Consider the following 11,054-nt stretch of genomic DNA (forward strand, 5'->3'; position numbering starts at 1 on the left):
GGGCTAACTTGTAGTGGAGTTAAACAAAATAGGCAAACTTGAACGTACCTTACACATCCAAGGGAAAGTGTTAGAATGTGTGAAATTATACTTACCATGTGAACGTAAATAGCCCTTTAACCTCTGCCACTTGTCAAGTACATTACAATGGTAAATATTTACATTTAATTTAATATCAAAAGTTGGCAAGATTTACACCGTACTTTAAATTACCAACCTTATCGCATTTGACTATAAGGTTCATTTCCATTCAATATCGTTTCACACTTCAGTAGATTAATTATTAATAAAACGGATTTCGATTGTAAATATCGAAGAATATTTGTCATCATCATCATTACACATGTCATCGGAGCGCTTAGCATAATGTTTCTTTAATATATAAAGTAAATAAAATAAAGTCATTACATTAATATAATTGGTTTATGCTGAGTTTCAGTAAATTTTAGGTTAGGAAAATTTTATTCTCATTTTTTTTTATACACTTTATTTGTACACAAAAAAAGAAAAAAAAATTTACATTTAAAAAGTAAGATACAAAAGGCGGCCTTATCACTTAATAACGATCTCTTCCAGGCAACCTTAAGATTAGAAAAACAAATAGAATCCGATGGGTGTATTATTATTAGGTACATACATACTTACGAATAATTACACTCTAATACTTATCCAGATTACACACATAAAATAATAATAATAATAATAAATATACAAAATTAACTTAAATATACAATATATACTATACCATACCATACATACTACTACTTAATACTTCTTTCTATTCTAAATCCTTTTGAGTTGAAGCTGCTGATGGAAGCGGCTATGGAACTCTCTCCCCTTTCAAATTAGGCGCGCGCAGTCACTACCGATTTTCAAGAAACTTCCTAAAAAACAATTTATGCCACCCTAATTAGTATTTTTTTTTTCTTCTGAGTATTTTTTCTTTGTGTAGGCTTATACTTTGTTTGATATAATTTATATATATAATATATATTTTATTTTATAAATCTTGTGTACAACCTAAAGACTGTGTTTTTTTTCCCTTTCCTTTGTTGGGTTGCCTGGCAGAGTTCGCTTTTTAGCGATAAGGCTGACCATGGTACCTTTGTTTTATTTAGTGTTCTTTTTGTTTATAATTTCATTTCATTTTCATTTTCATGACATACTTAAATATACCATAAATACTCGTATCTACTCAAGTAATAATAAATCACCTATTGTCGTCTTTATTGTTTAATGACCTTGACTGTCGTGTGCATATTGGAAGTGCATTCCACAGTTCAGTAGCTTGAACGAATGCCAATGCTTATAAAACTTTGTTTTATGAAACGGCATGCTCAAAGTCAGTGTACAACAAGAACGTAAAACTGAGTACACTCCAAGAAATTTAAATTTCTCGTTTAGGTAAGAAGGTGTTTTGGGGTTAAAAAACAGAGAACAGAAGAAGAGAACATTATATATCGGTGTGGAATATAACAAAGTGTGTACAGTTGCGTGCATAGAGGATATGCACAGGGTATGCAGATGATATAAAATGAAGAAAATCTCCAGTACAAGTTATAAAAAACTTAAGGATAGGCATTGTAAGAGTTATAAAAAGCCTACTGTGCATTCTCTCTATGCACGCCACTAAGTGTGTATAGTTCTGACAAGTAATTTCAGAAAAAAAGTTTATTTATTAAATTCTCGCGCGAAAGACGCGGTCTGCAATTTGTAATCTATATCGTCAGAAATTAACAATAATCAGTGTAATCCAAAATCTTGAGATGGCTGATTGAATTCAGCAACGCTACTAAATTATTCAATCTGTTGATTTGAGATTAGATTGATTACTGTAAATTCGGGCGTTTATCGACCTTATATGTTATACTATGAAACCACAATTACAAATACAAACAAATATAACTTCAAAAGGTTTCTTTTTGACATTTGAACATTCGAGAAATACTCTGTACCTACTGTCAAACTCAAACTTAACAAAACCTTAACCAAAAGCAGCTCGTATATTATAACAGAATTATTCTATTTCATTTTAATTGTTAGTTGCAGAACTTTGATCTGAGTTATCATACTGAACCAGTACTAACACGTATGTAACTATAGCTCCAGTCATCTGAAAATGTAAAAGAAATTTATATTTCAAGTTAGTACAACGTAAAATAAATTAATATTTCAAGTTTGGACACAAAACCCATTATAGAAAGTTTGAAAAACGCTAACGTTCTGCGTACTAAAATAGGAATATAAAATGAGAAATATTTTCCTACACGTGTATTCGGTCAAAGAATTAAGAACATACAGAAACCGTGTATACGACTAATATTGACCACAACCAAACACCACTTCACTCTAGAAGTGTTTCTCGAACAGGCGGTTGGTCACTTCACTCCATTTAGCAGTTGCCAGCAATTATTTTACCGCTAATGTTCTAAAGGTTTACCATAAAATGGGGAAAATGGGTAAAGTCGTGAGCTAGCAACATTTCGCTTGTGTGAAGTGAAGTGAAAACAGAGGTTAGCTTTGACCACTAAATGTTAGGGCATGGAATCCAATAACGGGTCCATGAGCGGTTTTCATGTGTCAGCATTGGTTAGATTAATGGACCGAAACTCGTTTGAAACTAGTTTTATAATAGAGAAAAAAATTACCTGTAAAACAACTGTCCTGTTTAAACTGAAAAATCCCATGCCACTTAAAGCTACATAATCTTTAACAAGCTGCCTCTGCAACCTCTCAATCTAAAACAAAAAGTATTGTGGACAATATATCTGAAATGGCCTTAGCCTTTTCTCATTGTGGGAGGAGACCCGTGCCCTGTCTTTAGTGGGCAGCCATGTTCTTTTCCGTTCCGTTTCGTTAACTTAAAACTAAAGCTACGAGTACATAAATAACAATAACGTGTATGATTATTCATCATCAGCATCACTTCAAGTGGTTGACGACCTATGCTGAACATATCCTGGGTCACTTGCTTCCAGCGGCTCTCAGCGACCAGTTTGATGACAACTGTCCACCCCGTTGGGGGTCGACCAACGCTGTGTTTAACGTTGCGGGGTAACCATTCTAACACCTTGGGACCCCAACGTCCATCGGTTCTCCGAGTTGTGTCCGTATCATCATAGTCCGTATCATTAGTCATCATATCCCACTACCGGCCACGCACTACAACGGCCACTACAACGCACGGATCTCGTCTCACAATAAGAAGGGGATAAGGCCGTAGTCCACCACGCTGGCCCAGTGCGGATTGGTGGACTTCACACACCTTTGAGAATATTTTGAAGAACTCTCAGCCGAGGTTTCCTCACTATGTTTTCCTTCACCGCGAGTTATATTTTAATTGCTTAAAACGCACCTACTCGTCGTTACTTGGAAAAATCCTCCCTCCGAAAGTGAAGTTGAAGTCCCATGGGCTACCACCGCTTCATCATTAGTATTCCACTGTTATGCAATACGTTGTGAAAAACTTTCAAGATAGATTTCCCCAATTACCTCTACATTGTAACACTTCGCATTGCATTCATATAAATATGGTAAAGCGAGTGTAGAGTGCTTGTTAACATCCGCAGCTGCCACCACCGCATACCCAGATCTTAGTATTAGCCAGATCAACGTTACTGCGTAAGTTGCTTCATTTAGCAGAGATTTCTCTTTTAGCTGCCTGGGAAAGGAATGAAAATAAATTTTGGTTACTATATACCTTATCTACAAAGCCAGTTGATGGCGTGGTCTTCGTCAACAGTGTTTATAATACAATTTTAAATATTCAATTGAAAATGAAATAAAATTTTAAAAATTTGATTTTAACTAAACTTAACTGCCATTATTATATTCATAATGACGAAAAATTTTACAAAAATTCACTGAATTTAGGACAAAGTACGCAGTGACAACGATTAACAACAATCAGTTTTAAAGCATGTACTAATGCAACAGAAAAAAGTTTATTTAAAACAAACATTTTAGATTTCAAGTACTTACATGATTACAATTAGTTCAAGTTGTATTTTGTTTAGGTTACATTAGTAAGAAAACTGAAAAATGTACCACTTTGTATGATGTCCTAGTAATCTCATCCCAACACACTCTGTATAGTTTAAAATAATAAAGGTAAAATACACTCGCACGCATAAGAACAGAAACTCTACACACACACACACACACACACACACTACCGTGTAACCATAAACATAATATATATAAACTCAATACTCGACAAATTTGGCTCAACTTAGGACTTCTTGGTCTGTACCTACTACACTATTCCCACCAAAAGATTTCTATACTTACGTGATCCCAAGAAACAGTTGCAGACAAATGAAATAGAAATTAAAGAACGAGGAGATAACAATGAGACCTCCCAATGATTTGTCAACTCTCCGCACCAACATTGATTGCTTTACGTATGCTTCACGTATCTTCCGCCATAAGTAGGCTTTTAAGAAATCACTATCCTAAAAATGGTTACATTTGTTAAATGGTTGAGTTGAGGCACGGGTCGTTAGCCCGTGATGGACGGATTGCCAATGTCATCATGATTATCATTATACTCAGTCTATTTACGTCTCACTGCTGGTCACAGGTCTCCTCTCAGGAGGGAGTTTTAGAGCGCTGCTCCAACGCGTGTTGGTATTTTTTAACGACTAACATTATTTAACTGATAACGTAACTGATGCTCTACAACGCTCGGTTTTTGACACCGCAAATTTCCTAACTTATAGCTAGTGCCAACATTTTTACAGAAAATACACAATACCTATCAAGTTTGGGCCCAATTCGGGACTCGGGACTTTGTGATCCGTAGTTGAACTCCGTATACTTGTACAAGTGAATCACTCTAGCGGGCTACCGGCGTACACTACTTAGGGCACAAGTTAGTTGTGCAAGACATATGCAAATGATCTTTGATATGTTACCGAGGCATTCTGCGTGCACGAGTTTTGTGTGATACCACGTCCCGTTGGAAATTGTACGTGGAAATTCCTGTTGGAAATTGAACGTACGGCAGCAGTTTTGAAACAAAGCGTATAATAGATCGCTAAGGTGGATCTCCCGTGAATGAGACGATTATGACATATTCGACGACTATTATCGATTTTTCCTTAACAATAACCATAGTGACTATTCCGAAGCTGAACTTTTTAAACAGTGTAAAGTTTTACCAGTGCAGGTACAGTTGAAATATTCAATTTTAAAAGGAAACTTTTTCAATAACATATACTGGAACAAAGTACAACATTCTGTATGCACGCGGGCCGTCAGTCGAGGCCGGTTATGCACTTCGGGCGCGTTCAATAGGTATGGCGAGCGCACGAACGTTTACCTAGTTCCTCGCCTTATTAATGAATTACCCACTGACGTACGAGACAATATTAATCCTCGTAATATTAAGAAAAAACTGAAATCTTTCTTTTTAAGTCACTTATGATCATTTTTATACACAACATGGTAAACTGGCTTTAATGTTCTGTAGTTAACGTACCTAGACTTAATTCTCTGTTAGCATATATTACAAACCTGGGTGTTTTTTTTTTGCTATTTTTTGATATATAATATTATAGCTAGCATCAAAAAAATATTATAATAGTATTTTTTTTTTGTAAACTTTATGTAAATAAATAAAATAAAATAATTAATTATTAATGTTTTTTAATTAATTAAAGTAATTTTAATTATTATAATCAACTCATTTTTATAATCAAACTTCTAATAAAACAAAATTCGATCGAATATTAAGACCTACTTACTTCACACCACTCTTTTTCGTGATTATTTCTTTCAGCCACTTTTGCAACACACTCGTTTAGTCGTCGATACCTCGAAGTCAAGCCCAAACTAGTTAATATTATAAGTAAATCCTGTAGATTCCATTGAATTGTTGCGACGATGCTCATAAATAAGAGAGGGACAGCAATCCAATCAGAGTATTCAACTGAGAAACAAAAGGTTATCTGTTTGAATATGATAAAAATATACTTGAAACAGGAAACATCTTTCATTCTCTATTCTGCCGTTTGTACGTAATCTATGTATTAAACTACAGATACTTTATAAATAGTAGTTTTATCAAAAAAATCGCAATAATGTTTATGCTTCTAATATGATAAATGCAAAAGTTTGTATGTATGGATTGATGGATGTTTGTTACTCTTTCATGCAAAAACTACTAAGCCAATGTGACTGAATTTTTGAATGGACATAGATTATACCCTGCATTGACACTAAGGTTTTTTATCCCGGGAAAAAGTACTGTTCCCGCAGGATTCGTAAAAACCATAAAAAACATGATTTCTGATTGATTGGATCGTTGGATTGGAATTCAAAGGAATGATGTAGATACTGTAGTTGGGAAGATCTGTTTGAAAGACTTGTGTTGAATATATTGAAGGAAAATCTTAAGGGAACCTTAGGACGACTGTGAATAATCAGAAATTCGAAATCTTAGACAGATTTCAGATATCAATGCAAAAATTCCATCATGTATCTTGTCAGTATTCAGATTCATAATTATTAATTTATCAAAATTAAAAAAAAACTTACATTCAAGTAGTAAAAACCCATGTGAAGTTAGTATATATTTACGTAAACATTGTGATGCTTCACACTGAAAATCCAGACTCGGTAGAACATTAAATATATGCTCAACTGAAAAGCAATAAATCAAAACGTACATCCATTTCAATCAAAAATATTTTAACAAAGAAAACCGTTAACTTAAATCAGTTTTAATACCCAGTAAATGAATATTTTCCACTGAGGCAATTTGTAGTGGTTTGCGAGTAAACTATAAAAATTACACGTGCCTTCCTAGCTACTGTAGCGTACGGTATTAAAAGTATGTATTAATTAATATGTTTTACTTTTCACCAACTTTAAAAGTCAAAAGTCAAAAGTCAAAAATATCTTTATTCAAGTAGGTGAATTATTAAAATTATTTATTTCTTTTTTATCTTTATTCTTTCTTTATTTAGGCCCATAGGTGGCACTTTTGATGCGTACATAAGAATTACGCGGTAGTGAGATGATGGCGATAACCACATTCGTAAACTTAAAACTAAAGCTACAAGAGTTCCAAACGCGTCCTGGTCTAAGAAGAAGCCCACAACAAACTTAGCCGGGTGTTTTTTTTTGTTATCTCACTATGTCATTTTAAATTATTAGAAGAGCAACCTGGTAAGAGCAATAATTTACACCCAAGCTTTTTTATCGTTTACGTAGTCCTTTATACTATAATAGGACTTTTCTATAAGCTTACGTTTAATACAAACTTTGAACTTTTTAAGAGACATCTCCAAGATGTCAATTGCTAGTTTATTGTAGAATTGTATGCAATTTCCTTTAAACGAATTATGAATTTTATGTAACCTAGTATATTGCACTGTAAGTTTATTCTTACTTCTAATGTTTAAATTATTGCAGTCACATTTTTTCTTAAATTTAGAAATGTTTTTATGAACGTACATTAACTTTTCAAATATGTACTAACTATACACTGTCATTATTTTAAAATCTTCAAATTTATCTCTCAATGTCTCACTTTGACCCATTTTGTAGATAGAACGAACAGCCCTCTTCTGCAGCACGAAAATAGTGCTAATATCAGCAGCATTACCCCAAAGTAAAATTCCGTATGACATAATGCTGTGAAAGTAACTAAAATATACCAGTCCTAGCAGTTTCTACGTCGGTCATATGGCGTATCTTCTTTACCGCATAGGTAGCAGAACTAAACCTGTTCGATAAATTATTTACATGAAGTTTAGAATCTAACGTTATTCCTAGAAAAACTGTCGTATCCTCCAGTTTCAGTTCCTCATTATTAAGTAGTACAATGGTTTTCACGTGTTTAACATTAGGTAAAGTGAATTTTATACACTCTTTTTTTCCGTTAAGAACCAAATTATTAGCTTCAAACCACTGAACCACTTTAGCGAGAGAGTTGTTTACGTCGTCAAAAGCTATCACGTCGATTTATTTTAAAAGTCAGTGATGTATCATCGGCAAACAGAACTATCCCTTGTTTATCCTTGGCAAGGTAAGGAAGGTCATTAATGTAAATAAGGAATAGAAATGGTCCTAATAATTAATCCTTGTGGGACACCTATTTTCACTTAAATCCAATACAAACAAACTCCTTTTTGAAGTCAATTAAGAAAGAAGATTCGATACACAAATTGAAAAAAAAGCGAATAAACATCAATCAAGTCAATTTGAAGAAGAATAATGAAATAATTAAAAGTAACAAGAGTTTTGGTATTTAATCGATACTTACTCGTTGTACTGACTGCTACAATTCCAATAATTATATGCATTCGCTTTTTCAAAGTAGGATCTGGGGGTACATATTTTAAGTTCAAGACCCATTCTATTGAGGCCCAATATTTGCATATGCTGGTCCATGAACGTGTCATTCTCCAGCACTGCAGTAGCCCTAACAACGAAGCAGTATAAAACATGGCTCCAGATAGTCTTGCTGAGACACTTCCTGTAATATGACATTATTAGTACCAGTCTTCAGGTCCATGTAAAAGTTTTTTTTTTATTTTTTTATCGCGTATCTACTGAGCGACGCGATGGCTCGCAGTACAGAATTACCTACACTGGATTTATTAGTGTACTACCTGCTATATACTGTATTGATTTTTAATGGTTAAAATATGATATTGGATATATTTAAACTTATGAGATTTTAGAGGAATGTGCAGCATCCAAATAAACTCATGTGAGTTTCAGGATGCGAAGAATAATAATTTTAGTAGTTTGTGTAATATAAATAAATAAATAATAATAAATAAATAAGATTGGATTACTTACTTTGTGCCGCTATATCAATAGCCCAACCCGCTAGTGCTTTTATAACTTTCCAGATGGCTTCCCCCTCTATGGCTAAATAAAGTGCCAGTAAGATAAGTCCCCAAAATTGCCACACTAAATGCTCCGAGCCAACGATGCCAATCCATCTTGACCACTGGAACACTTGCGTCATTGTATGTAAAAAATCCTGTTAATAAAAAACATTATTTGAATCTTACACAAGTCACTAGTCTAATATGAAAATAAATGGGTTATTGGGTTGCGAGACCACAGAATTAAGAACGTACAAAAACCGTATACACGACAAATTGAAGCATCAAAAAGCACTCCACTTAAGTAGTGCTTCTCAAACAGGCTGTTAGTCACTCCATGCCATTTAGCAGTTCACTGTAATTATTTTACCTCTAATGTTCTAAACGTTTATCGTAAAATAGAGAAAATGGGAAGAGTGAGCATGGTTCCGCGTGTGTGAAGTGAAATTTGCGCAGGGCGTTTTCACTGTGTTTGCACACAGTGCACTGCAATAAGGGCTGAATGTGGGTTCTGTATGCTCTCAATTCTGTGTGCGAGACACGGTTAGGACTTCATTCTTTTTCTAAAAGGTTGGTCTTCAATTGTTGCTAAAAATTGTAATCCAGGGAAGATCCCAGCTTGGAAAGAAATTTTGTAAACAGGTAGAATTTACGTGATTACAGAAATCCTGGTAGCCGGGAATGTTTTCATTGTATAAAATATGAAGAATCTTAATTCATATACTATCATCATACGTACGTATCTTTCATTACATGTAATGAAAGATACGTCAAGCGCCTTAATTTACCTGACTTTACAACGCACAAAGGTAGCCATCAACAAACAGTAAGGATCTGAAATACTGTCGGTCGTACGTCTGATCCCTCGTTGTAGTTCCCATCGGACTATAAGACTGAGGTAATAGTAAAGATTGCACCTGTGTTTGCGCATACATTTGTGCTTGTGCATGCACTATGGAAACCTCTTGAGTAATTATTAATTCTCTCAGAAGATTGCCTACCGTGGCAGAAATCAGTAAGCATAAAGTTGAGGTGTATCTTCATAAATACCTTCGTACAGCTATGGATATCATGTCTCGAGAGATATTAAAAACTTAGGAGACGTAAAATAAAAATTGTTAAATTAAAAAGTAAAATTGCACGTAATACTGTTGTGCACTTACGTATTTTCTTGTACTATTTTCCGTACTAGACGTTTCCCCAGTATATTCAGTAGTATTATACGAAAATATACGTAGATATTTTCGTAAACTATCACTCAATATACTCGTATTGGGGAGACGTCCTTTTTAAGTATGCGACTACATTATTTACAATGTTTCACATAGTGTATCTAAAAGCCACAGTGAGTCACCATTACTATATATAATTAGCATAAATGGAAATGAAAACATAATGAATAATAACTAAAAATAAAAAAAAACATTAATACGAAAGGATCGTATTAAGGTTTTCATTAGTATTTTTGAGTCTGTCAAACTATTGATTAGCGACTGCAGTTATCTTAGACAGTACAGTTTACTTTAATGTGTGAATTTTCGGCAAAATAACTACTATTTTGCCGAAAATAATAAAATATTATTATAGTTAATACCAGGTAGTTATACCTGGTAATAAAAAAGGATTAGAAGAAATATTGAGATATTATTCTAGATATGCATACGTGACAGGTTTCAGTTAAATAATCCGCGGTAGAATATGTGATATCCTAAATACAGTTATAACTAGTTAGGAGTCAGATACTCACCCACACCATGGCTAAATTACGACTTTTCGTCTGAATCTATTCGAATATTAGTGGTATGTAACCTTGTTTTTATACATATATATAAATAAATAAAAATAAAAAAAATATGATACAAAAAAAAAGATTTTTAAACTCACATCATGATATGGTTGATTGGGCAGTATGAGCTTATTGTTGAATTTTGATTTTTTCTGTTCCTCTTTCTTATTTGTGTGCAAAACATTCTTAAGTTTACGTAAAATTAATAAATACATAATGGAGTATTTTTTAACTGGTAATTCGTATAATTACACTAAACAAGCACTTTTACGGAGAGTAACGAAGGTTTCTACAGATAGTTCTTTCATACAATAAATAGTTAATCAATACACGAATACCATTTATAGATTACAATTTTCTATGAATTTTTGTTAAATTCTGTGGTTGTTTTGTACCAAAAAATATTTTACAAATAAAACAAT

The 11,054-nt window shown here is 33.6% G+C and overlaps 1 protein-coding gene across 1 annotated transcript; it reads right to left on the reverse strand.

Moving 5' to 3' along the window:
- Positions 1-2,032: 2,032 nt before the first annotated feature.
- Positions 2,033-10,847, reverse strand: LOC120637547 (gustatory receptor for sugar taste 64a-like). The gene is made up of 9 exons (XM_039909372.1): positions 10,731-10,847; positions 8,815-9,001; positions 8,273-8,485; positions 6,541-6,645; positions 5,748-5,932; positions 4,291-4,454; positions 3,493-3,661; positions 2,649-2,738; positions 2,033-2,113 (listed from the first exon to the last, which is right to left on the reverse strand). Exons 1-9 carry the CDS (start codon positions 10,845-10,847, stop codon positions 2,033-2,035), a joined length of 1,311 nt encoding a protein of 436 aa, XP_039765306.1.
- Positions 10,848-11,054: the final 207 nt, after the last annotated feature.

The sequence above is a fragment of the Pararge aegeria genome, chromosome 4 (genome assembly GCF_905163445.1).
Source record: "Pararge aegeria chromosome 4, ilParAegt1.1, whole genome shotgun sequence".
NCBI lineage: Eukaryota > Metazoa > Arthropoda > Insecta > Lepidoptera > Nymphalidae > Pararge > Pararge aegeria.

Bases quoted from the DNA above. Each gene is read 5' to 3' on its own strand.
- LOC120637547 (XM_039909372.1), bottom strand. From the start codon at position 10,847: ATGTATTTATTAATTTTACGTAAACTTAAGAATGTTTTGCACACAAAT. The intron at 6,646-8,272 runs GTAAGTATCGAT...ATTGCTTTTCAG, and splicing joins TGTAGCAGTCAGTACAACGA to TTGAGCATATATTTAATGTT. The intron at 4,455-5,747 runs GTAAGTAGGTCT...AACCATTTTTAG, and splicing joins ACGAAAAAGAGTGGTGTGAA to GATAGTGATTTCTTAAAAGC.